At 50.1% G+C, this 27,658-nt stretch overlaps 1 protein-coding gene across 2 annotated transcripts; it reads right to left on the bottom strand.

Annotated features, from left to right (window-relative positions):
- Positions 1–3,819: 3,819 nt before the first annotated feature.
- On the bottom strand, positions 3,820–25,268 carry SEPT8 (septin 8). 2 transcript variants are annotated; one of them, XM_010010953.1, is made up of 9 exons: positions 25,145–25,254; positions 23,147–23,342; positions 22,322–22,502; positions 17,941–18,102; positions 16,407–16,503; positions 15,907–16,075; positions 15,526–15,658; positions 14,561–14,751; positions 3,820–4,058 (listed from the first exon to the last, which is right to left on the bottom strand). In XM_010010953.1, the coding sequence occupies exons 2-9, from the start codon at positions 23,311–23,313 to the stop codon at positions 3,896–3,898; spliced, it is 1,263 nt and encodes a 420-aa protein (XP_010009255.1). In that variant the 5' UTR covers positions 23,314–23,342; positions 25,145–25,254; the 3' UTR covers positions 3,820–3,895. The 2 variants fall into 2 exon arrangements, with proteins under 2 accessions (XP_010009255.1, XP_010009256.1); XM_010010954.1 differs by having other exon boundaries at positions 3,896–4,061; positions 22,322–22,508; positions 25,145–25,268.
- Positions 25,269–27,658: the final 2,390 nt, after the last annotated feature.

Below are 27,658 nucleotides of genomic sequence, written 5' to 3'. Positions count from 1 at the left end.
ATGGAGGCTTCTGGAGGGGGAAGTAACAAGCACACTCAGCACCTTGTCTGTAAGAGCTCGGTTTGGGGGTTCACATGCACTGTGCAGGGGGAGGGCCGGGTTCTCCCTCACTCAGTGCTCCAGTACAGCCCAGCACCAAGCCCCCATGGGTACAGGTAGAGCCTGACTGGGTGGGCAACACCACCAAGTGTGCTGAGCTGCTGCAATCCTTGCCCTTGCCCTCGCTCTGTAGACACAGCCAATTCTTCATTCCAAGCCTCCAGACATCTGAAATGGTAATTAGAGCACTTGGAATGAGCTGAGTCTTCCTTTGGAGATTTGTTAAGAAAATCATCAAAGCACTAACTGTATTTTCCTTCTGACTTCTTCTTCTTCCCCTCAGGGCACAGATACCTCTCTGGCTTGTTACAGGAAAGCAGTTCTGTGGGTTGCAGAAATGAGCTCTCACTTCCACTTCTACCCTGAAACCTTCGCCTTGCCAGCATCTTTAACCAGTTACTGGCATCAGTAAAGGTGGAGAATCCCTGTCCCCTTTTCCCTGGCTAGGATACTGACTGGGGATGTAAGGAGCATGTAATCAGTTTATACACAAAGCAGGCGCTATGTTTGGCAGCAGATTTAGGGATCAGGCAGGGGCTTTGCTGGGCAGGCTTTGAAGCATATATATTTATGTATGAACTTGAGGGTTTAATGAGGTCTCACTGAAGTACAGTCCTCAGTAGGAGCGTTTGTGTGAACTGCAGTCCAAACGCTGTGCTAAGTACAAAGAACCATCATCTGGCTGCCCCTGCTCAACAGAAAACATCTGCATTATCACTTTCACAGTATTTTAGGTTGGGAACCACTATTTTTAACCAACCCATGAAGCCAACTTTTCCTGCCATTGAAACAACAGCAAAGTTACAAGTTGAGCTGAGCCTTGCAGCTCTCAATTCTATCCAGATCACTACTGAATATTAATATTAATAGCATATTAATTAGCACCTCAGCTAGGAGTAACATTGCATTGTAAGTACCATGGCACTGCGTAGACTAAAAACTGTGGGATGCATGAATAAATATTGCACCAAGAGGACTTGTTTTGTTTCACCTTGGAATTCCTTGCTGTATTTCCAGCTTCTAAGGAAGCTTTCTGCAGCTAAACTAATTCAGAAGCAACTGTAACTTAAATGAAGGTTTGAAACCTGTGCATCTGTTGTAGAACGACATTTACTTCCCCCAACACTGTTGCCTTCCTTAGTCAGTGTTTTCTTCTTCTCCCTTCAGGCCCAATTAAAATATCTTCAGTGCATTGCAATTTCCTACCTTGTCCTTGCAGCAAAAACCAATGCAGAAGATGAGGTTTGTATGTTCACTTTTAAACACACTAAACCCATCTCCTATGTTCAATTTGTTCAGGTTTCCAGGTCTTTCAACAACTTGGGCATAATGGAGCGTTAACTTGTTTACCCCAATTAGTCCTTAAGGGCTGACAGTAACATTTTCAGGCCTGTTTTATTGTTGTTTGGAAGAATTGTGACCTTTAGGGATGAAGGACTTGTGTTTCCTATTATAATGGATGCATTTCCCTCCTCCTGCCCTTAAACCTGTCCCCTCTCTTCAGAATCCACAGGTCACAGTAAAGCTTAGTCTGGGGGGAACGGTCAGGATGCAGATGCACAGCTTCATGTGCACAACATCAGAGTGCTGTAATTCTGTTGTTCCAGGTCCTGGAGGGTAAGGTAGGCACAACAGAGCAGAGGTTCTTCAGAGAAAGCTTAAAATAGATGAGTCTGCTCGGAGTCAAAACTGTTTTCTTGAACCTGGGGAGGAAATGAGTCAGGTTTGCACCTCGAGGTGAGCACGTAATATCAGCACCTAGCCCTGTGTGTGTGAGATTCCACAGGATAATCTCTCATGGCAGAAGCACACTGCAGACTTCTTCAGACAGTTACAACCACTAGCCACAAGCATTTCAGACTGCGTTTCTGTTCAGTCTGTTCCAAAAAAGAACAGGAAACACAGGAGTTGGTGTCAGACATGCATGTCTCCAACCAACCACTGCTGAGGTGAAATGTTCTTCAGAGCCTTTCTCCGGACATGTCCCACTGAGCTTATTCTTCTTTTCCTCTTAGCTAAGAAGGAGAAGCTGTGTCAATGACAGGAAAAAAGACAACCACCAAAGGTCCACAGAACAGGCCAGCAGGAAGCCTCCTCCTGGCTTGTCAGAGGAGCAAACCCAATGACACTGGTAGCAGGGACCGTGCCCCACCGATGCAGCACTAAGGGGGCTCGTGGTGACCCCGGGGGTGACGGGCATGGTTCATGGTAAGCACGGGCTGTCCTTCATTTGGGACAGGAGTAAATGCTGAATGAGTTGTATAAACTCATCATATCCCTTCCAGATACAGAGAAACACACAGAGCATTATGTAGGACGTTGGCTTCTTTATTATTTGTAATGATTTCTTTTTACAGGTAATACCATCGGTGAAGATGCTCGCGGTGCAGAGTGCTTGCAAACGCTCTCCAGCTGAGATCTTGCAAATGGAAAGAATTATACTAGATAAGCTTCACTGGGACCTTTACACAGCAACACCAATGGATTTCTTAAACATCGTAAGCACTACGTTTTGCAAATTGTTTTTCTCCAAAGAAACAGCTCCTTATCAAAGAAGACTAGAAAACACAGATGCGCACACATACACACCCCACACATCCACCCCAAGGTGCTCTGCAAGCTCCCTGTCCTTAGCTCTCTGCAAGCCTTTTGAAGAATGGTACAGTGAGTTTGATTTTCTTAATTTATATTTAAAATTTTCTACTATTTAAAATCTTTAATTCTGCGCAAAAAATTATTCCCCTCATAGAATCACAGAATGGTTTGGGTTGGAAAGGACCTTAAGATCATCAAGTTCCAACTTCCTGCCACGGGCAGGGATGCCTCACACTAGACCACGTTGCCCAAGGCTCTGTCCAACCTGGCCTTGAACACTGCCAGAGATGGGGCATTCACCACTCCTTTGGGCAGCCTGTTCCAGTGCCTCACCACCCTCACAGGGAAGAACTTCTTCCTTATAAAGAACTTCTTCCTTCTTTAAAGGACAACTTAAACAGACATTAAAAAGATTCTCATATGCACCACTATATGCCATTTTTATTTTTTTAAATACACACTGCAAAAATATTTCTAACTATTTCCCTCTATGAATACTGTACATAGAAAGCTGTCAGAGTTTTGCTACATTTCACACACAGGCTTTTTCTTAAACCATTTTCCTTTTCATCCCACTAATGATCCACCCCTGGTTTAGGCAATGAGACTACCCCAATCTGGCACTTAGTTCACATTGCAGTTACTAAACATTTGCTAGAAACAATTAAACTTCGTCTTCAAGAAAGATCATGTGCTAATAAGGCAAAAATTATGTGATACAAACACATCCTGGATCCCTTTTCTTAAGGTTATGTGCAAATATTAAGCCATCTTAGGCTGCTGATTGTGAAAACTGCCTTTTTAGGTGCTTGTTTCCTTGGTAAATTCAGAGTGCAGTCACTGTTGTAGGTTCTACTCTATTCATATCTGCTGAATTTAATCTTCTGGATAGCAATCTGGAGAACGCAGACACTTCAGAAATCGTTAGGAAACACAGACCTTCTACATTCATTTTAAGCTCAAAAAACCCAGTCCAATGGTTGGCAAGTACAAACACAAAACACCCAAAAAATAAGGTGTGGGGAGGAACCCTTTAGGTTTCCTGATATGAAATGAAATTAGTCTGTATTTCTGATTGATAACACAGGAAAACATACAAAGTTCACTGACCTCTGGGGGGGGTTAATATATATACTTTTTCTTCTCTCCAGTTCCATGCCATGGTGATGTCCATCTGGCCCCATCTACTACCTGGGCTGCCTCAGATGAATCCTTCCCTCCACGTCGCGCTCTTGACCAGACAGCTACAGCACTGTATGGCGTGCCACCAGCTATTGCAGTTTAAGGGCTCCACATTGGTCTTGGTGATCATCACCTTAGAGCTGGAGAGGCAGACTCCTGATTGGTTTCCTGTTATTACTGATCTGCTAAAGAAAGCACAGGTAGGAATCAAAATGGCCTTTGGTCACAGATCTTGAGGCCAGGACACTGATAAATTAAAGCACATGTGTATTTACAACCAACATTGCACTTCAGCAGCCTCCTGAGAAGCGTGTGTCCATGTTCTGCCCCTGCTGCAGACCTCACGAGTGCTAACAAAAGATGGAATGAAACTGCAGTGAAAGGGTGGGAATGGCAGAGGGCCCTCCCTTGGGCAGGAAAAGGAGGCTTCCAAAGTGCTTGGCCACGAGTAGCCCCCTGACTCCCATTCTCCCACAGCAGGAACGTTTGAGATCACCTACAAACCTGCCCACTGTGTCCCAGCCTCCCACTGAGCACTGCTGAAACCTCCAGGTACAGTTACATGGCTTTTACAATATAATCAGTTTGGCTTCTAATGATCCACATTAAAGGCAAACTCTGGGGTTTGTTCTTTTAAAGCTGTTCTCCAGCTCTCAATCCCTCATCACTGAGGGACTATACCTAGAAGGCTGAAGACCCAGGTTGTCAGTTTACCATCCACCCATTTGTGGTCTTGAATTTGCCTGAAGCAACCCAGCCTCCTGCTGTCCTCCTCACCAGTGGCACCTCCTAAAAAGAGAGAGAACTTACCCACCTTCTGTGTAGCAGTTCAGGAGCTCCTGGTTACGTGGTTTGCATCAGGGTCAACACGCATACTGCTGATACGAGGCATCAATGCAGCCTGTCCCTCCCCTCCCCATAATTACACAGTTACAGGAGCAGCAGCCAGGAGAGAGCCTGAACTTACATACAGTCTGCCTTTTTCCTCACAGGCTAACAGCCCTGAATTCATCCACTGCAAAGGGCTCGTGGACCAAGAGCTCACGTGCCTGCAGCCATCCAACACTTTGTATTTTCTGGCCCATCAGCCAAGACACCCAGGGCCACCCCAAGGCAAGGCCAGCACAGCACAACCCTTCTGGACTGAAGAATTCCCATCAAGCAAGGCTGAGGGTTGCTGTAAACCACCCAGTTTTAGCACCTTTCACACCTCCTACAGCCCAAGTTCCTGAGGACACCGTGGGGACCGAGGAATGCTACGATGGGTTCAGACTCCTGCACAGTGAGGACATGGGAGCGAGTGGTGGGTGGGTGAACATGGGTGGCTGGTGCCTCCCCATGTCCTCCCCTGAGAGGGACCAGTGGGGACTTGCTGCCTTGGAAGCAGCAACTGCAGAACCTGTCCCAGAGAACAGAGCAGCCAACAAAGCAGAGTGAAAGCGCTGCTGCGTTTCGCAGAGGATAATGACACGTTGACATTACCTGTTTCTTACCTCCTTCCTAAGCAGCGTGTGCTACCTCTCAGTTTTAACCTCATGTAAACCCAGAAAGCTGGGGGAGGGACTTGGTCACAATCCTACACCTCAGGGATCAAGTTGGCAGAAGGCTGAGAACTGCACCAGAGAGAATCAAAGGAACCAGAGATTGTTTTTGAAGTAGCTGTGATGAAGTGTGACAGGCTGAGCCTTTCATCCAGCTCACTCCATTGTTCTCTTATTAGAGCTGATTTCACTTGCCCCATGGGACAGCCCCAGGAGCTGCTTTCGAGGAAGGGGGAGCTCCCATTGCTGCTCTGAGAGCAGCTCCCAGGTAGAACCAAGGTTTTCATTTAGCAGTGAGAAGGCTGAGGATCAAACCTCCCCTTTTCCATAAGGCTTCCCCTGGAATGCAGGGCTCTGAGGTCCGTGTCCCTTCCTGGTTAAGCCAGTCCCACTTCCTATCCACAAGCACCGTTACCTCGGGCCCTCACCAACCAGCGTGTGCTGCTCAGGGACTTTCAGATTCATTCTGTTTTACCAGACAATACAAAAAGCCCTTGGAATTCCAGCTCTGAACCCACGGCCCCTCAGACCCAGTCTGGCCAGGCCCTGCTTGCTTCTCACCTGGTCCTGCTTCCACTGCAGCCTCCCTCGCTGATGATGAGTGATGTGGGGTGAACATGCTCATCATGGGGTTCAGTCCCTGCTGCCTGCAAGGGGTGGGAGTCTCTGGAACGTCCCCGTGTGCCCCGTTTGGTTATTTCACCCACATACCTGTTTGGTGCCGAGATTCATTTCCCAGTTCTAGCCTATGCCGAGGGCATCCGGAGGTTTCGGTGACTGCCAAGTGCAACACACCCAGGGACAGGAGCTCAGTGCCTGTGGCTGTCGATGCCTTGACACCGTCCTCTCCATCCCAGCTCACTCCTGGGTGGTTACAGCCCAGCCTGCTCAGGGGGGAACCTTGAGGGGGTCCTGGTGCAGCCCGCTCCAGTCACCCCATCCTGCTTCTGTCACCCTGTCGCACACAAGGCAGGGGCACAGGGTGCAAACTGCCCTGAAACCTCCTACCAAGGAGAGGCTTTCTGCTGGTCCAAGGCAGGAGCAGCTGGAGAAGGGGAGGGGGACTGCTGGCAGCAGCCCCAGGCCTGTGGGGCTGCACAGGGGACATCACTCTATAACCACAGACACAGGGCAAGGGGGTTATAACAGGGGGAATCTGGATAACTTTGAGGGCGGTGAATTTGGCCACAGCACTCTGCTGTTGCAGTGACTGTAACTGATGTACAAAACATGGTTTTAAGAGGTGTTTGTTAAACAAGTCAGTTTTGTTTTTATTAAGCCCAACTCTGGTACAAGCAGGTCATTCCTGAGATTCATTTACAAGGTTTGTTTTAAGACAAAGACAAACTGGGGCCTCTCCCTGCTCTGTGTGAAGTCAGACTGGGGCACAGACGTCACGCTTCGTTTTAACTTGTTGAGGTTTTTAAACAAGTATGTGTTCAAGGGGAAGTCAGTCTGTTACAAGCACAACTCACAGCCAGGAACACCCAGTCTCCAGCTTTAAACCGTTTCCCCTCTGTTAATATAGAACATTCAGTTGTCCTTCAAAACAGTTCCCTTCTCACCCACCACATCCCACTGGTGTTACCCATCCCAAAGCAGCAGTGGGAGGTGGGCAGGGTTAAGGTGTGAGGCACAGCTCTGCAGCCCTAGAACAAAGGCTGGTTTGGTTATAAACCTGTAAGTCCAAGGAGAAAAGCCACACGTGGTAGAGTTATTGCTGAGAAACGTGAGAATGCAGAAGAAAGGGATATTAGGAGGTTCTCCAGGCCCATCCCCAAACCAGAGCGAGGGATGACACACAACCCCCACTGCAGCAGCAGCAAAGCCGAGTGCTCCCCTCACACTAACCCGCTTTATCCCCCGTCCCCATGGAAGCTGGGTCAGTGTTAACTGCTCTGTGACCTCTCCTGGAGATCAGAGCTGTGGGTTTAGTGCAAGCCATGCAGAAGCCTCCATTAGCAGGTTTATCTTTGGGCAAGTTATCTTAGATTTCAACTTTATCGAGAAACCTGATGGAGCAAACTGTTCCCAATCAGAAGGCACGGTTCATCTTAGTCCTTGCTATATAATCTCTTCAGTGCCATATAGTGCAAGCTTAAAGGTGAAAGCACCAATTAATTTCTTCTGCATGAGATGTTTTGGCCTTAATAAATCTTCTAATTAACATATCTTCCTGATGCAATGGAGCACGCACTGGGAAGACTAAAAAAGCTACAGAAAGAACAGAAGAGAATCAGTGTTTGAGTTTCAGTTACTTACATTAAGACAGCATGAAGGGTCAAAGTACAAATCTAACATGTGGGGCTGGGCATCTGAATTTAAACCATTACGACCCGGAGAAGCTCTCACGGCTGCCAAGACCTTGTTTGGAACCAGTAACCAGAGGATTGATGAGAAGTTTGAATGAGGAACGGCTGCTGGAGGGAACATCTGAGAAGCCGTGTGCTGTGATGGGGTGGGAGAAGGACAGAGCTCTCCCAGCCTGGCCAGGACACACAGACTGGGCCAGTGGCTTTGCGTTTGTCCTATAGAAGAGCCCGGGACAAGGAGACCAGGTTGGGTTTGGGTTGTCTCCTGAAGGGAAAGCACCCACACGTCCTGGGGTCTTGGTCACCGGGCTTCAGCAACAGAGCTGCAAAACATGGGCAGGACCTACCTTGCTGCTGAGCTTAACACCCTCTGCACTCCTTATTCTGTTGCAAGCATCTCTAGGGACTTTGCATGGATATTAATGAATAATTAACATTGCTCCTGTGGAAGATCACTTGCCAACGCACATCATCCTGCATCACCAGCTGGCCCAGCTTTGAAATGACCGGTCTCCACCACCTTAGTTCCCCAACTAATCCCTGGGGCAGTGATGGGTACAGGCAGTGTCCCAACAGCTCCAGCCACCTCTTCTGGTCACCTTGGCACCAGAGCTGGGCACCAACCCGGCCTGGTACAAAGATGGGATGCCAACACGCAGCACACAGGACATCCAGAGCTGCCCGATGCCTTTAAAGCAAACTGTGTATTAAATGCAGACAGCAGAGGTCTCGCACACAAGCAAACTCCTGCAGCAACAGCACAGTCCACCTGCACATTCCTAAGATGATCTTGGAAGCAGCCAGGATCCTGCCAAGATCACTGACTTGCTTTTGTGCTTGGAACTGGGGCTGCAGAAAACACTCCATCAAAAGCAGCCCTTCAGCAAACACTGTGCATCAGCCAAACTCCACTTGTTGGCTTGGTCTGAACTGCAGCATTGATCTAGGTCCAATAACAAATACAACCCAGAGAGACCCTAAATTATCCCAAAATAACTTCCTATGTAGCGATAACACAGAACAGACACCAAGGACGTGCCTTAGGGTAAGACTTCAGCAGCAAGCTTAAAAAAGAGCTCTCAAGCAGGCTCAAAGAAGAGCCTCAAACTAAAGCTCTGCTTATTTTTGGCCTTGACCTAAGCGTACAACATGCTTCTCCAGAAAAAGCACACAGCTTTGGAGGTATCATGGAATTCCAGACTGGTTTGGTTTCGAAGGGACCTTAAAGCTCATCCAGTTCCAACCCCCTGTACTATTAGGAAACCCTCCACCTTTCTCCCCTTTCATCCCACCCTTAAATCACCTCTTTGGGCAGTGTCACATCAGCCAACCTGCTGGTACATCTACCCTCTCAGTCACCAGATCCCACAGGGGACGTGCCAACGAGCTTGAAAAGCTCCTTTTGCCCTATTAGGGATGGCATTCGAATTAATAGCTTCAAATCTCTCCCCAGTTCCAGATGAGGTGCCTTTCCGCACGCTGCATGATTAACTAATTGTTAATGAGCAGCTAATTTCATGTTGGAATGCTCCCAAGAGTCACAAGACAGCCTGTGCCTGGTAACGCTTTCAATCGCGCCACGTTGTCACTTCAACAGAGACCCACAGGAAATGCACCACTAAATAAACGAGACCACAAGAACTCAAAATACACGTGAGATTTAATAAAAGAAAACAACGTACAAAGTGAGTGGAAAGAAATGAAAGTCAAAAAAAACCCCAAAACCAACCAACAACCTCCCACATTCAGGATGGCAAAGAGAAGGGATGAGCACTCCGGGAGGCTGCAGGTCCCCGAGGCTCTGAGCCAGCCTCCCCAGCTCCACCCCAGGGCATCTACCACAGCCAGACATGAAGCCTACAGAGCTCAGAGCCCCACAAAACACATTTTAAATTAGAAAGCAGACAACATACATGATGGTAAATGGTTAAATGATAAAAGAACAATGGATAGTTTTTCCCATTAATAATCACCTTTTATAGATAAATGTATAAACCAGCTGCAAGATGCTTAACTGAACAGTTTCGGTCAGTTCTGAAGGGGTTTTCTTTCATTTCTTTTAGCCTATAAGATGTAAGTCTTTGGACTGGGTTGAGATTAGCATCACCATGTATTTGTAACTCGTTAAATAAAACCAAGATCAGAACTACCCTACATACCACATAGTGAGACCGTGCCTCAGCCAAAAGGGAAAATCAAGTACTAGAGAAAAGCCATCTGACTGAGGCCCATTGGGGAGATTACGGTGGTGAATGCTCTAAAGAACAAGTAACTACAAGGAAAAGGGATGTCTGTCACAACATAAAGTCAATGTCATACAATAATCATCGTCATTAAAATATGGTTACATCCATTCTGAATGTCTTCATCAGAAAAAGCTGGAAATTTCTCCACAGTGCCCATGGATTTGAAGGTTTTTACTCTTTCATCATTACTCTAAATAATAACCTGCTGTTCTAGGAAAAAAGAATCGATCTGATGAGCCAGGGCAGTTAAAATCATTTGCATAGATCTTGCTGGCTGCAGCATGAGATCGGGAGAGAATGATCGACTGGAAAAGGCTCTTTGCACACCCAGGATCATCGGATGTGGTTTTATCCCGGCCTGCACAGCAGCAGCCTTGAGAAGTAAAACAAATAGTAAACCAAGTAGTGCTGCTCACTCGTGCAATCAGTGCACCAGAGCTTCGCTCATCAGCAAAGCACCAAAGTCCTGCCCCTCGTTCGCTATGTGGTTGGGCTGTGGTCAGCGTGAGTTGGAATTGTCTCCTTGCACGTAACAATAGGTTGGGTTCCTCGTCTGTTTCTCTGAGAACAAGACATCAACCCTCCTACATTTGACTCTTTAAAACATCTACCTGGAGGCACAGCCTTAAACATTAATGCTCAGCTTTCAGCAGACTCCTAACGAGCACACACAACTCTTCCCCTTTGACAAGCAGCCTGTTCTGGAGGGTACCTGCAGGTCTTCGTGAGGTTCTTTCTCACCAGCATCAAGTAACACTGATTTGCAGTATATCCAAATAAAAGGCCATATGAAAAGAGTTTAACACCTGAGCATGTATTGGGAAAGGAAAATAGGAAACAAACCCCTGCTGTAATGGGATATGCAAGTTAGAGAACCTCATCTTACAATCCAGCAAGGGCTGCCCTCACACAGACCAGAGCAGCTGAGGCACAAGGCCGTGCACCTCCATCTGCACCTCAAAGAAGGAATCTGCTGACAGCTTGAAGACAAGTCTTTAAGAAAAAAAGCATCAGAAAAGTCCTGTAACATGAATAACTAGACAAAAACACACACCCTCACAACTAACACTTAGCCAGCCAGTGTTCTCATAAACTCTAAAGACACTATGTGAGGGTTAATATAAAATATTTGCTTTCTTTTAGCCTGTTATGTGATGGAGAGATGGAACTGGGTCCAACTATTATTCCATGACAACACAGCTAGTAAGCCTCTGCTCAGTTATTGTCCTGCCTGATCACAGAATGGTTCGAGTGGAAAAAACTAACATTGATCTTAATTATTCCTCTGAGCTCAGCTGCCCAGGAAAACCAGGCTGTGATTTCCAGGCATGAGGAGTGTTAAGAGAAGCACCTTCTAAGAGGAAAAATGCCTATCGATATAAATAGGGTGCATAGCTCAAGATTAGAGGAGTCTCCTTATTTAGGCACATAATAAGTTTAAGGTTAAAGAGTAGAAGTAAAGATGTTGCTTAAATAGTTTTGACACACAGTAAAGTACATTGGTAAATGACAACTGAGAAGTTACACAAATCCTGTAGCTCCACATTATACAACACACTCTTATGAAAAATCTTTCTATATAAATGTTCTACTTTAGCAGTAAACTCAAAACATTGTCCCATGAATTTTATAACCACTCTCCTTATATATATATATATTTCTTATAAATGATGTAGAAAGTGTTTAGAGTAATTCAGGATTAAAATATAGAATTACTAGAATGATGGTTACTCTGAGTAGGATTCCCAGGGCAGAAAGTCTGAGCACTGGGTTTAAACTTACTCAAATGGAGAAATTTGTTAGAAAAATACACGTTTGAGCATTCTTCACACCACTCCTCACATTTGTGCACGTACAGCGGAAGGTCAATGAGCCTCAAGCAGTCACCAAGTGAATTACAAAGTAAAAACAAAGCTAGAAAGCAATTATTTAGCTGGTGGGTAAGATGAGTTCAGACAAACAGTTGCAGTCACTGTATACACGGCTGCTCGACCACTGGGTTTAGGACAAAACATCTTATTTTAGGGATTAGTTGCCTTTGTTTAACAAAATGTACATGGTTACTTCCTTAAAGCCTCCTGCCAAACTCTGCATGGATAACAGGGAGTCTTTACACCGCCAGCACCGAAGATGCTCATTTTCTCTTTCACTTTGGTCCACTCACACAATGTTATGAGAAGGGTCACAGGGTGGGAAACTCAAGCAACTTAACACATGAAAGCACCAAGTCCACTCTTGGCCTGAAAGTCTGTGTGTGATTAACTGAAAGAAACAAAACATAAAAAACAAAAGCATAAATTAAAGTTATGAAAATTAAACAAAAAGCAAAATGTAGTGAAATATGTTAAAAACAAAACAAGGGAAGAGAAGGGCAAAAGCTGCTGAAGCACCTGAAGACCCACGGACAAGAGCAAATCCCACATTGGAGCACAACCTGCCTGGCACAGTGAGGCTCAAGGGAGAACCTCAGCACAAACACTTGCATTTCCCCTTGACACCTGCAATTCATCTTCATTCTTCACCTACTGAAGCTACTAAAAGCACTGTGTTGAAACAGGGCATGATAAAAGGTTCGACCAACTCTCCTGAACATTGAAACAAGGAATCACCCCCTCTCCAAGCTCATGATATACTCCCAGCTCCTGCAAGCTCCCAAGGTCTTGCCCATACACCCAGGATACTCCTCGAGCTCCATCACACCCAGCTCCATACAGCACCAGAAACTCATTGCCCGAAGCCACAGCACCGTGTGCCCAGCTGGGGGAAGCCTCACAGGTTCCGCAGGATCCCCGCTCCTTTTGATGCCTCCCAGAGGAAGCCAAGAAAACACCCAACCAAAAAAGCTAAAAAACCCCAAATAACCCAAACCCCACCAAAACCACATCTCCCTAATTTATTAGTTTTATTGCTGGTGATGGTGCCCCCCTCCAGCCATGCTCTGAAGCTGAAGAGAGCCCCGGCACCACGCAGGGTCCCACCACACTGTGGGTGCCCCTTGGTCCTTCATACACTGCCCAAGCTGCCTTCCTGACCATGGCCAGCTTCTAACCACCCAGAAGAGGAACGGTGTCCAGACTTACATCTCAGGTGGGATAAAGCCACCCAAGCCCAGGAAACCCATTTCTGTCACAGGCAGACAGAGCCGGGGGGAAGCTGCAGTGTTCCTGCCTGGCCACCGCACAGCACAGCACCACTGGAGCATCCCAGCACCAGCATCAATCGATCAAGGTACCAGTGTGCAGCTCAGCGGGCTCACCTCCTCCAAAGCAGCCCCAGCCCCAGCCTGGCTCAGCCCCTAATTCATGGGTGAGTTCAGCTGGATTAAGCCCTGTTTTCAGCAGTATTTTACAAACCGGTTTGGATTCTATGTGTGAGGTGGGACATGCCCAGAGGATGCTGAGACATCTGCAGCAGAGAGTGGGTTTGTGTTGCTTTAACACCAACACACTCACATTCCAAGTAGCCACATTAAATAATACACACTGTTATCTTCCACAGGAAGAGACAAATTACGAGCACAGCAGTGCCCAGAGTGAGCTGCTCTAGTGCTGCAGTTCACAGCAGAGAAGTGTCAGAGCACAAGATCTCATCAGCAACATGAAGCTGAACGTTGTGCTGTCAAGAGCAAGCTCGGGTGCTGCTACTCTTGATGGTCTTGCTCTTCATCACTAGGAGGCTCAGGAGCGTTGCCACCAGCCTGTGCTGGATTTGACAGGATGCAGATCAGACTCTTAAGCTCCTTCCCACAAAAGAAAGTAACAAAAGGTGCTGGAATAACAGAATTACCAGCTTGTGTGACTGTGCTTCTCCTTTTGCTCCCTGGCCAGTGTTCCTTGAAGACTGGCTTGAATGGAAGCAGGATCACACACACACCCCTTTTCTTTTTAAAGTGGTTTGCCCAATTCCTGCTTTATCTTTACACCTTCAGGTGGCTGATGCCGTCCTCTGCATCCCTGCTGGCTTCAGCAATGTCCATTAACTTGCAGCAAACTAAGGTAACAATTCTGCCTTTAGGGAAAAGAGCTTTCTCCTGAGCAGAGCTGTGCCCTGGAGCCCTATTTCACAGAAACCCTCATGAATTTCCAACACATCTCTCTCAGCTGCTGTTTCCTTCTTTACAGCTCTGCCTTTGAAAACAACACGAGCGCACTCTCCACAGAGGGCCCCAAGCCTACAGATGACAGGGGACCACATCTGAGAGACATTACAACTGTGCCAAGATCATCCCACGCCTCTCTGCTGGGGAGAAGATGCAGCTTCTGCCCATCCCCAGAAGCAGAGGGCTGGCAGGATCTTGCTGTCACAGAAGCAAGGGCAAACCCTGTGGGACTCTCAGCCTTTAGAGAATGGCCCTGAAGTGCAAATCCTCCCAAGCTCCAGCCACCAGGGCTTCCCCAGGGCACTGCCCAAGCACAGGAGGACCCCGTCTCTCCTCCACTTCAAGCAGAGTCAGAAGAGTAAGAATTAGGATTCCAAAATCCCCTTTTCCATTTGCTGCCTAAACCACTGACCAAACATTAAAGCATCCCAGCAGACACCCAGCTTCCCGGCAGCAGAGCAGAAAGACTCGAGTTCAGTCACTTACTTTTTCTTGTCTTTGTCCTTCTTCAGCGGCTGCTGTGAGGTAGCCTGCAAGGATTGGGACTGCAAGGTCTCCACCGCTACTTTCCGCCGGTTGAAGGCGTTCATCTCCTCCTCCAGCTCCCTCCTCTTCTCCTCCACCTTCCGTTTCTCTTCCTGGTGTATCCTTTTCAAGTGCTCAAACTTCTCATGCAGCTGAAGGGAGACGGATCCTCTGAGCATCGCACCCAGCACGACCACGGGGCTGTGACCCCCTACCCTGCTTCACCCCACGCGAGTCCCCACCACCCCACAGAGACTGACTGGCTGCTGGGGTCCAGCAGTGCCCCTGCACCGTGCCAGCCCCCAGCAGAGCTGACCTTCACCAAAAGCAGTGAAGACACAATGAATTCGGGTCTGCTGTGAGCTGAATATATCACATATATGGAACCAGTGGAGAGCATAAGCCCTGGTATGTGCACTGAGGATCTCTGCTCACTCTGCAGCCCTGCGAGGGCTCAGTGGACACTGTGGGCTCTTTATTCCTCACTAGTTTTGAGGATGGTCCATTTATCTCCTCCTCAGTCCTGGTGGCTGCCCATGGCCTCACACCACTGACCTGGCGATTCCAGCCCAGCTCCCCCCTTTACTCTGCTGCCCAGTGAGCCCCCAGGCATGAAGTCCACCCGACACGGATGCTCTCCAAAACATCCTGCACTGCCCTTCCCTCACCAAGCAGCAACCGAGTCTCCTACACACAGCACAGGATGGGGAGAGCTGTTGTTTCTGAGGCACTTAAACCAGTGATGCTGTTTTGAAAACATTACCCCGTGTCCCCTTCTCTGAGTGGGGAAAGTGTGTGTGTGTGTTTGTGCTTTGGCTGGGCTGCTCCAGAGCTGCATGTGCTTTCCAGGATTCATATGTTGCCCAGTCCCAGATCCTGTGCTGGCTGCAGTTCGGGCTCCTCTCACAGGTTTTTGGCACACCCACCTCTCTCTCCTTCTCCTTCAGCTCTGCCTCCGTCTCCTTGACTTTGTTAACAAACATTTGTCTCATTTCTTCCTCTTTCCTCTGGAGCTCTCCCAAGAACTCTTTCCTTTTGGTCTCGTATGTTTCTTGGAGGCTGGGGAAGAAAGCAAACAAAATCCAGACTCTTTGGACACCAGTGAGCTAGGGATGGGGAAATGCACATCTGTCTGCATTGCTTGAAGACAAACAGACAGGGGAGGGAATGCTCAAGCTGCAAAGCTCAAACCCAGTGCTTGTATTTTCCAGCCCAGAATTCAGGGTACCACCTATGAACCTCCCTGGTTCGGAGCGTCAGTACCAAACTACTGCTCTACATGGATGCTAGACAGGAAGGCTGCTCACCTGAAGGGCTGGCTGTCAGGATCTGTGTCCTTGAAGCCCATCTCTTCCAGTTTGCACCTCCTGTACAGCTCGTAGTGGCGGGTGTGAGTCTGCTCCCGAAGATCCTCCATGTTGACCCGAATCAGCATTTCCCGCAGCTTCACAAAGTCACAGTGACTTTCATTCTCAACTGATGGAGGCAACGGGAGCACTCAGGAACTGCGCACGCAGCGGGAGCACAACTGCAGATTGACCCCAGACACTCCCCTCCCAAGGACTTCTACCTGTTGTCCCACACAGGGCACAACACAGCCCTTGGATGCAGGGATTCCCACTGACCACTACTACCTGCTGGTAGGAATGGAACAGGAATTCAAAGGAAAGATTGGCCAACCCACAAAAGGCTGCACCGTTGAGCACGGGGCAGCTCCATGCGCACGGGAGGGCAGAGCTGCATGGAGAGGGTCGCCCATGCACACACACGGCAGGTCTGCAGTGGGTCCTGGCTGGCAGCACCTTACCTTGCACCACTCCCCATGGGTACTGCCGAGCTCTCACCAGCTTGTTCCCAACCTTCACCTCCTCTGTGCTGCCGACCACGGCAAAGGGCAGATGAGCCTGAAACAGAGGCAAGGAGAGACTGAGTGCATGAGCTGAGAGATCAGCCTGACCGCTGGATCCCCCTCACCCAGGATCTACTCCAAAAAGTCCTTCCTCTGAAGCTAACAATCTCCAATACTCGGAGCAGCCTCTGCTTTGAACTGGGATGTTACGACAGAGAGCAGCGTAAGGCTGCAGCGAAGCTTATGAGCAATGCTGGCTGGGCTGGATGGGGAAATATTGTAGGAACACCATGATCATTACTGATGTCCCTGTATCCATTTGTCAGGTTGTTCTTGCAGCTCCTTCCCCACGCCAAGAGCGGGGCACTCCCTGCCTCGCAGAAAGCACAAAGACATCCGTAAACAGGCCTTGGCAGAGCAGTTTGTGTGTGGGCACTGGAAGGGACGTGAGCAGGATACAACATGTGCTCGCTGCTCTGCAAGCCCGCAAAGCAGGGAGCCCAGTGAGGGAACAGGGCACTGTCCTCGGCGCTGCAGGAGCTGCAGAGCCGGCGCTTCAGTCGGATGAGGCTCACAAAACCCTTCATGTTTGAGAAGAAAGGGATCCACAAGTGTGGAATTGGTAGGGAAGTGGCCAAGAATATCTTCACTGGGGCACGGACCAAGCAGCCCCGACTCCCCTTTCAGTCCCTGGCGCACACAGCTTGCAATTGGTTTAATAAGATTGTTGTATCCTCCAGTTTTTCATGAATTCAGCAAAAAAAGAAGAGCTATTCTGCTGAAAACACATATCCAGTTGACCCAGAAATCAATTGGCTACTGAAATTTAAAGTAAGTTTAAAAAGGGAGGGCAGGGAGAAAAGACAAAGCATTTAATCAGAAACAGCCATGCAGGAAGATGCTCATTTTGATGGAAAAAGATGCTTTTTAGTCAAAAAAATCAACATGGAGGCATTTTAGTTGTTTCTGCTGCGATAGCTACACTCTGATTTGGGAGATGGGAAACCTGGAAGTGTTTTGCACGTGCTTCAGCCAGGTCTGAATTTGATCTTTGAATCTCAAAAAGCCAAAACAGAGTCTAACCAGTTTTCTTCTTTAGTTTAACCCAGGGTTTCTCTGCCCAGACCCCTTAAGTGAGGAGGTTAATGTGCATCTTAATGGTAAGATTTTCATTCCAAGTTTCCCCCTCCTCATGTGAGAAGCAGCCTCAAAGGTGGAGAGCATGAATTTTATTTAAAGTATTTTTCAAACAGTCAATAAAACAAATTTTAGAGCAGAGTTTCTCCAGAGAACCCACAGATCCAGTCAGAGCCACGTTGTAATGAACTCTGCACACAACAGCCTTGGGCACCTCTCAGATCCTCAGCTTAACTCTCAAACAGATTCCATGTCTGGACAATCCCAGTGGAACTTGCCTTTCAAATGCTGTTTCGTGCAGCAATTATTTGTCACAGCTTTTGGTGGCACCAGTGTGACTGGCAGCACTACTCACATTCATCACCGAGTTGATCTCGGCAACCGCTTCATCGTCCGTAGGGAACTGGTAGATCTGCACCCCATTGCTGACCAGCTCGCTCATCACCTTGATCTTGAACTTGTGCAGCTCGCTCTTGGAGATGGTGTCTGCTTTGGCAATGATTGGGATGATGTTCACCTGCAGCAGAAGGAAGGAAGGAAGGAAGGAAGGAGAAACAAGCCAAGGTGAGCAGCACTGGGGCGAGCAGCTCCGTGGTGCCCGCAGGGTGAGCCAGGTCCTACCCGGGTGACTGCTTTACATCTCACACAGCCACAGAGGTGCTGTGCTTTGCATGAGCTGCAGCACGAACCCAGCTGAACACTAGAGGGAAGAGTTTTCCAGGACTAATTTGGCTACACGATTTCCAGATAAACCAAAGACAAATGAATACACAACGCGCAGATCAAAGCCTCTGCTCGTGCCTGTGCATTTTGTCGTTACACACTTCGAGGGAGGCAGAGGCAGCGTAACTGTCACATCCCCGGTTATCCCCTCTGCGCTTCTGGCTGTGCTGACAAGCCGCTTTAGAAGACAAGCACAAGGATGACACGCTGCAGAGAGCTGATGGAGCCCTTCCCGTGCCTCAGCAGGAGGAGCAGAGGCTGCTCAGATGCTTTCACAGCAGCTACGGATCCTTTCCAAGGACTCCCCGAGCCCCTCTGTGCTGTGTGGATGACACAGCCCCCCTGGGAAGGGTGCAGGGTGCCACACAGCACATGGGAGGTTGGGTGTCCTGCTGCTGTTGCTCAGCTTTGGTTTCATGTAGCAGTCACCAGCACAACACCCTGTGCAGCTTCATCAACACAGGGCTCAAAGGACTCACAAGCTGCAGCGTGGGGAGGTCCCCACCGTGCCCGGTACCTACCAAGATCAAGGGCCACATCGCCCATGCTTCGGGAGGGATGTGGTTCACTCTGAGGCCTCATGCTTGAGAGCTGCAGCAGGGCAGGATCTGCCACAGGAATCTCTCTCAGATAATGCTGTGATACCCAGAAAAGCCAAGTGCAACACTGCAAACCACGGCTTAAACAAACACCACCACGACTCCTCTGCCTGAACAGCAGCCAAATTCATAGCAGCAACACACAAGAATTCAGACAAATGAGGGGAAAGTCTGATTTGCCATCTAACAGTTCCCAACAGCCAAAGCTTTTTGTCCTACAGAGCACAAATTCAGAGCAGCCATTTGGTCTCCAGTGGGTGCCATTCATATAAATAACCGTGCTTTCCCAGCTCAAGTTCTCTTTGTGGCTCAGTGTTTTTTCTGTACTTCTTGTTCCTCCTCCCTCCCTCTGGTTTAGCACCCACTAAATACAAGAGCATTTATTTGCTCCAAAAGAAAATCGTCTTAATTTGCTCATTGCAAATATATCCAAGGGGAAAAATTCCTTCTTTTTCTCAGCCTCTGACCTGGCCTCTTTACCAAGGACCACAAACCCACACAGAACAAGGTCTATTGCTCACTCCACTCCTCAGCAGGTCAGTGTCCTCATTACCAAGGCAAAAAGGGCCATGACCACAGCTGGGTGCCTCACTGATCCGCTAAGAGCTGAGGAGGTTTGGCTCCACCATTTCCCACAGAAAAGGGGTCAGTTTGGGGCTCACATACCACCACCCAGGAGCTGAGTCTCACTGGGGAGGGCAGTGCCAGGGAGCTGCTGTGTGCTGGGCTCCACGCTCTCCAGCCAGGCAGGCACATTGACAAACCAGCACAAGGGGTGCGTTTAGTCCATTTTCAGCTGACCTGCACAATTCATAGAACCCCAGCCTGGTTTGGGTTGAAGGGACCTTAAAGCTCCTCCAGCTCCAACCCCTGCCCCGGGCAGGGACACCTTCCACTAGAGCAGGTTGCTCCAAGCCCCTGTGTCCAACCTGCCCTTGAACACTGCCAGGGATGGGGCAGCCACAGCTTCTCTGGGCACCCTGTGCCAGCGCCTCAGCACCCTCACAGGGAAGAGCTTCTGCCCAAGAGCTCATCTCAGTCTCCCCTCTGGCAGGTTAAAGCCATTCCCCTTGTCCTGGAATTACGACCCAAGGAACTTTGTGCTGCAGACAAGACAGTGAACTCAAATGCACACCCATAAAACCCACCTCCTCCTCAAGTCACCAAGGGCAGGCAATTGGCTACAGCTCATAAACAGCACTGGAAACCATCCAGGACAACAAGTGGGGAGCGCCGGGATGCGCACAGCAGCACACAGCTGGGCCCCGCTTCCAGGGCAGGGCTGTGTTTCACATCAGTACATCGCCTTCTCATCTGATACAGACACAGTTTTATCTATCCTCTCCCTTCCCCAGGTTAAACCCAACGGAAAGCCAACCCCTGCCAGGCCCTACGTGCTTCCCACCCACCAGCCATTCCATCTACCCAGAACCACTTCTGAAGATGCTTCCAGCTCTGTGGCTGTAACTGAATACGCTGAGAGCAGCTGGCCATGAGCTCAGCCAAACAGATGATGTATTGCAGCACAATGGAAGGTTCTGTTTACAAACCAGCTTACTCAGAAGGGACTTTGTAAACTTTGCACTAAAGGCAAGATTTGATATTGAAATCATCACACAGATTCAAAAGCCTGCCCAACGCCTGGTGCTGTGCCATGGGGTGCTGAAGCAAAGGTGTAACCGAGCATCAAAACCCTTGTTAAACTAGTCCCAGAGGCTGAGTCAGCAGAGCACACTGCAAAGCGCTGCCTCTCCTACACCTTTTGTCTCCATGGGCTCCATTCTCCAACTATAAAACAGAGGCCACCAGCCACCCACAGCTTCCCAAGGGGAAAGCCAGGGTCAGGTGTGCTCACAGGGCTGCAGCCACCAGTCATCTCCCTTCTATGTCACCACTCAGTGTCAGCGGTGTGGAGCAGACAGAAACCTGGCTGGGGTCCGCTGACACCCCGCTGCACCCTGCCCCAGGCACAGCGGTTCACGTGCTCTGGGAAGGGGGCTCAGCGCTGCCGTGCACAAATCCTGGAGTGCCCGGAAAGCACCTTGATGTCCTGGGATGAGACCGATGCAGAAATGCAACATAAACCCCTGACACACAGACAACATCAAGGGGTTGCTTATTCATTTCCATGGTCCTCCTTGTGCAAAGCCACCACACCACCAAATCCAAGACGTTCTCACACTGCGGTAAGAAGGGAAATGAGAGCAAAGGGATAAAAAGACTCCAGAGAGGATTATTTAAGTGGAAGTTTAGAAATATAAAAAGCCTGCGTGCGCACAAAGTCCTCATCTCTGCACAAGTACAAAGGATTTATTTTGGTACTACCCAAGGACCACATTAAAGGCAGCCACAGGGAGATGTGAAAAGTAGGGAATGCAGAAGGAGAGGAAGGGAAGAGCTTTGTGGGACCACCAGCACCAAGGGGAATCGTGCAAAAGCTTTCCTCCAAACATATTTCTGGGGATGTGTAATGCTGGCACCACACCAAGAGACAAGAGTTTATTGAGGGAAAGTTTCTGGATTCCTGATGAAGTCAGTGTAACAGCCACCAGGGTTACAACAGCCCACTGCAATGGGAGGGCAGTGCCTGCTCTGAGTGGAGCCAGGGGAAAGCAAGCCAACAGCCGCGGGTGGGAGGCCAAACAGCAGGGACTCTGCAAGGGGAACTCTACCCGGGGGACCCCCCGTCACTGCAGGCTCTCAGCACCTTGCCTGTCCCCTCTGCAGGCTCATCAGCATCTGCACCTGAGAGGAACCACCTTGCTGCTAAAACACTGCTCTGAAAGATAGGAAAACCTTGTGAAGAGGAGGTGCTGCTGCCACTTGTGACCTTTGAAGCCTCCTGCAGCTCCCTGGAAGCCAGCAGGAACAAGCAGAAGTGTGTCAGAAACCTCCTCGGAGCTGCAGGAGTATCAGTGGTGGCTGGTTAAGTAACCCACTGCCCCCTAAGGCAGAACAGCCTGTGCCGAGCAGCCTACCCCCAGCGCAGACCCTCTCACGACCCACTTTTCAGAGTCTCTGACCTTGGGGATTTCTCACCGTGCTGACATCTTGAGGAGATCCTGTGATCTCCTGTGCAGACCGCCTGGCACTCAGAACACACCCCTACCTGGGTACCTGCAAGGAGCAGGTAAGGAAGGTGCAGCTGATGGCTTTGGTAAAGATGAGCTAACCTGGGTAGGATTCTTACAGTGGGGGGACACTGCAGACTTTACACAACCGGCCGGGAAAACAGGGTTTGCACCTGATATTCTTGAGGAAAGGCAGTGAGAAAACAAGCACAAGACCTCAGGATGGACGAAGTTTTACCGGAGTCCTACAAACAGCCCAGCTAACGTGCGGGAACGAGTCCAGCACTGGCACAGCAGCAACACACACTTCCAGGAGGACGGACCGTGGTCTCCAACCGCTCACCTTGCTATCGAGCTTCTTCATAGTGACCAGGTCCAAGGACTTGAGGGAGTGGCCAGTGGGGGTGATGAAGTAGAGGCAGACGTGGATCCTCGTGTCGTGGTAGTTGAAGAGGGAGCGGCGGATCTTCAGCTCCTCTTGCAAATAATTTTCAAACTGCGTATCAATGTACTCAACTATCGGCCTGTAACTAAAACCAGACCATTAGCAAGCCAGGCCTGGGGCACGAGCGCTTCAGGGCTTCTCCAGACACACCACTGTAAAAGCAGCCGTGAGACTCAACCGATGCAGCCTCACAACACAAGTGCGGCGTTTACACACAGACCTTCTAAAGCCGAAGGTTGCGGGAGCCTCCTGGGGCTGCACTGAGAAATAAGGACACTGGGGCACAGAAAGACAACTACTCCCCCAGACCTACCTTTGCCCAGACCTCAGGGCTGAGCCATCTGGCTGCAGCACTGCAGCATGACCAAGGAGAGACCTTGGAGTCCCAGAGTGCCTTTACCTGGGGCTTGAACAAGATGTCTGTGTAATTAAATGAGACAGGTCCAGAGACACTGGCCAGAACAGATAATTCCCAACCCTGCACTGAGGACAGCTTGTTAACTGCTCGTGCTCCTGGAGGACACCATTCTCTGCTGGACAGACCTCCTGTGACCTCTCTTTTTGGCTCCTCACCCAATTCACTCTACACTTAGTCCCCAGAACCAGAACCACCGCAGGGAGCTACTCCATTAACAGCAACACGGGCAAGCAGGGCTGCAGGCGCTTCACGTCTAAGCACCAGAGGCAAGCCCAGGAAAGCCAAGCAGATGGCCCGAGACCTGCCTTTCATCTTTGTTTATCTGGTCCCCGAAGCCAACCGCATCCACAATCGTCAGCTTCAGGTGCACGTTGCTCTCCTGCAGGTCGTAGGTGCGTGGCCGCAAGCGGACTGCGCTCTCGTAGTGACTGGCTTCCTCCGTCTCGAAGGTGGTGTTGAAGAGGGTGTTCATTAGTGTGGATTTCCCAATGCCGGTCTCACCTGGGAGGGAGAAATCATCAGCTCGCTGTGGCATGAGCCGTTCACAGGTACTTCAAAGGACGCTAATTACAGAGCAGAACAAATGACACTGAGAGAGGTTACTACAAATTGCTGCTGTGGACAGACGTGTAATTCTCACAAAGGTAACTGCATTCTTGAAGGCCTCCCATGCTTAATGCAACACTCACACAGAGCACTCTGCCCTCCTCTCCCCAGCAAGGACCACACAGCACAGCAAAACACTGTTTTCCTTTGGAGAAAATGATCCCTGGAGAACCAGTAAGGGCAAGATCAGGAGAAGTTTCCCATCTGCAGCCCCTGGATGCTGAAGGACACCTGGGAAGCATCACAAACTAAGCCCTATCCCAGAGCTCAAAGGCATCTGTGATCCAGAAAGGCTTTGAACTGCTGCTCCTGGTAACTAAACTAGGCTGATATCTTCCAGACTGGCCTACAAGGGGCCACATTTAAACTCCCCATTCACTACATGCAGCCCTACTGGCTAAGGGAATGAAGAGAGGCAAAATCCAAGGAAATACCCTACTCCCCGTTCATTCCCACGCAGTCTTTTGTGTGACACCTTCAGCAGAGACAGTCACTGCCTCCTGGACCTCCGAGGAGCCCTGAGGTGCATGTGGGAGAGCAGGAGAGCCAGCAAGCGCTGCCCAAGGGAGGTGCCTGCTGCCAAGGGGCTGCGGCTTTTTGCTTCTTCAAGGCCTAGATTCTGCTCTGCGCTGCCGACTGAACACCTCACGGGGGTCAGAGCAGGGCAGGGGCACACGCCACGTCCCGCCGGCTGTGGCCAAGAGCGGCGCAAGGCAATAACGCAGCCTGGTGCTCCAGGCTGAGCTGAAAGGCGTCGTGTGGAGAACCGACCACTGGCATCAGCCGCATCCTCCAGAGCCGTATCCTCTTTGGGCAGGTTGAGGGCCAGGCAGGGAGCTGCTGTCTCTGGATGTATTTCTGCTGGTCTAGCAGGTTACAATACTGCAGATTCATACCCAGCACAAGAACCAGCCAAAGTAAAAGTAATGCTCCTCTCATCTCTGGAAGGAATTGGTTTGTAGTGCTCCAGCAGCACCGCCTGCTCACGTCAATACTGGAGTTAAAAACCAAGCACATAATGAGGTTATTTCTTCTCACAACTGCTCTCAAGCTTCCAGACAAATACTTTGCAATCAATAAAACCAGGAGCGCTCGCTCTCCCTTTCCTAGCACAGAGGTGATCATGCTTCCAGCCCTTTGACTCACCTGGGAAAGCACCAACCAGGCACAAACCTCACGCCAGCCACCCCGGTGTGCAAGTATTTAACTTGCCATTTCTCTTAATCCTTCCTATGGCAAAGGTGCTGCAGCAGCTCGGCAGAGATGGGCAACACCTCACTGATGATGGAAACTCTTGTGGTTCCAAGGCTCAGCCACGGGACCTCCCTGCCTCTCCGCAGCTTCTGCACCAGCAGCTCAGCCCAATGCCGACCTGGATGGCCCCACACCCGTTCCCTCCCCCACTTCCTCACCGAAGCAGAAAGTTGATCTATTTAAGCTTTTTCCCAAACTCTCCCTAATTTTGGGCAATGAGTCTCCGACACCACGTGTGAAAGTCCCAACTGGAAGCATCAAGCTCCAGAGAGCTCAAGTTCACTGAAATTCAACCCTGTTTTTTAAAGACTTGGGCATTTTGGCCTTGCTTGGAGTCGCCGCTGAGGCTGTGGCCCCGCGCAAGGAATGGACCCCGGCCCCAGGCTCAGCGCCAGCCTGTTCCATGCCCGGGTGCGGAGGCCGGTGCGGAGGACAGCGCTCACCCACACAGAGGATGTTGAAGCTGAAGCCCTGCGTCACAGACTTGCTGACCAGCTGATCCGGGAGACTGTCGAAGCCGACATGGCCCCCCAGGGAAAGGTTCCTCTTCTCTTCATTCTGGGAGGGAGAAGAAGCCACGTTAGCGAAGTGCACGGCGATGGGAGATCCCATGGAGGAGAGGGACCACCAAACCCAAGAAACACCCACCACCCACTGCAGAGCCACCGGCACAAACCCTGCTGCTGCCTGCAAGAGCTTGTTTTGGCACAGCACAAACCCGACAGCCACCAGCACCGTGAAGAGAGGGGAAAACACTGGTCTTAGTGGGGCTTTGGGAGGACTGACCTAACAGGCTACAAAGCAAAGCAAACACTGTCGCATGAGCTCCAACTGCACGCAGCTGGGAGAGATCAGCAGAGGAGCACCCACCACGCTGTGTTTTAGCGCTCAGTTCTCCTCCTCCCCTTAACTTGTGTTTTGTTAAACCCTCCAGCGCTGAGCTCAGCTCCACAGACTCCGCATCCCCCAAGTACTTCAGCCTTTTCCTTTGCTATTGCCATGAGCAGTTCGCTCGGGCATTCAGGGGTGCTGCTCGCACAGGCAGGGCGAGGAACCCTCTTGCTTTACCATCTGTGACCACAGCTTTCCACCTTTCCTCTGCTGTTCCTCTTCCTGCCTCCCCCCATGCACTTGATTCTTCCTTCTGTCTCCTCCCTCCCCCAGAGGAAGCTGATCACCTGTAGGAAGCTTTGCTTGGAAACCAAGACAATAAACATCCGAGGAGACAACAACACGTCTGTGCCCTGTGTTATACGGAAAAGCTGTATAAGACCAGGTCAGCTGCAAAGTCCAGAAGGGAGGAGTTGACTGAAGGGTAATTTCTGCTTCTAGTGGTTAAGAACAGGAGAGTTTGGATTTGCAGAGGTATTTCAACAGACACTGCCACCTCTCCACACAGCTAAACACCAGGTCTGAACCCAGGGCTGGACCACAGCCCCTGCAGCCTCTGAAGCACTCCCATCCTTCCACGGATACAGGACTTCGGAGCATGGTTCAGTCACCCGCACAGATTCCTTGGTAAATGACTCTTTCTTTCTTAATCACCAGCACCCAGTGGAAGGTGGGGGTGGGAGAAGTGTGTGCCCTTTGCCTGGCTTTGGTTCTCCTGCTTGTCCCTGACAATTCGGGCTTAAAGACTGCGAGACAAGAGCCTAAGCTGGCTGCCAGACTTGCGAGGAAAACCAAAGTCAGGCCATGCTAAGCCCTGTGCGTCGCTCTACGCCTGCAGTGAGGCTGCTCAGCAGAACACAAACCTTTGTTCATCTGCATCTCCCATCAAAGCTCCCTTAGTTCTGCCTTTGGTAGAACAAATATTGTCAGCTTTGTAAAATAAACCATTTCAATCACAAGGACAACACGTGAGCAGCTGGGGCAGCTCCAAGGCCTCACGCACAAACCTCCCCGGTGAGCTCTTACCACTTCCAGCTGATTTCAGCCCAGCGCTCGCCCAGGGGACTCCCTGGACACCAACACAACCAAACCCCAGCTGGGCTCCTGCGATCAATTCAGCGTCATCCCAGCAGGATCGATCGTCGCTCACTAAGCGGAAATCACAATCACTTAAAGTTTTCCTGGGGGAGAGGGGGCATCAAGTAAGGATTTATGGTGGCCAAGAGTTGAGGTGAGTTAAAAGGGGCCCCTAAGACAGGGAGACCTCAAAGTTCAGCTTTCTTCTGTTCATCTGTCACCACAGGGAGATGTTAAAGCCCAGACTGACACCTCTGCAGGGGGGACCCCAAGGGCAGGGTGAGTCCGTGCTGATCCAGGCAGCCCAGTGCCGGACCATGGGTCTAGCACAGGATGGTGCAGCTGCACAGGGATGGGGAACTTGGACACATGGGGGCTCAGTGTTGCTCAGCTCTGGTTTTCCTCTTAGGAGGAGACTGTCCCAAGGCATGGGAAGCCACTGCACGGCTGGGGGGCTTCCTCAGCCCCACTTGTCCTCCTCTCCCCTCTTTGAGCCAGCACACAGGGAGCTCAGCGCACGGCTCCCAGCACTGCGGCACGGGGACAGCCAGGCTGCTCCCACAGAGAGCCACCGAGTTTCACAGTTACACTTTTGTGTCTTTTCATTGTAAATAACTAACAAAACCAAGCAAACAAAACCCCCAAACCGGAGAGCCGGGGATGACGTTTGGATGGGAAATAAATAAAGGCTGCTGGTGGCTATGATTAGGCTGCGAGAGCCCGAGGCTGGGAGGAGGTTTCCAGGCAACAGGCAGCACCAGTGCTCCGCATTTTAAAATAGGCTCCAGCTCGGCAAGGCTGCGCTGAGAACTGAGCCGCGCCGCGGCCGGAGGGAACCCAAATGTGCTCACACGGCGCGTGCTTCTCTCGGCTCCTCTGGCGTTTGGCCGCTGTTTGGTCAGGACAAGAATACCCTGAACTCAGAACTGCTGCGCTGCTCTGAGCGCTGCCGAGCCTTCCAGGCAGCTCCGGGGAAGGAGTCTTTGACA

Source organism: Nestor notabilis, unplaced genomic scaffold, assembly GCF_000696875.1.
Source record: "Nestor notabilis isolate BGI_N333 unplaced genomic scaffold, ASM69687v1 scaffold28593, whole genome shotgun sequence".
Lineage (NCBI taxonomy): Eukaryota > Metazoa > Chordata > Aves > Psittaciformes > Psittacidae > Nestor > Nestor notabilis.
Note: the sequence above shows the minus strand (reverse complement) of the source record. Positions and strands in the feature narration are given on the sequence as shown.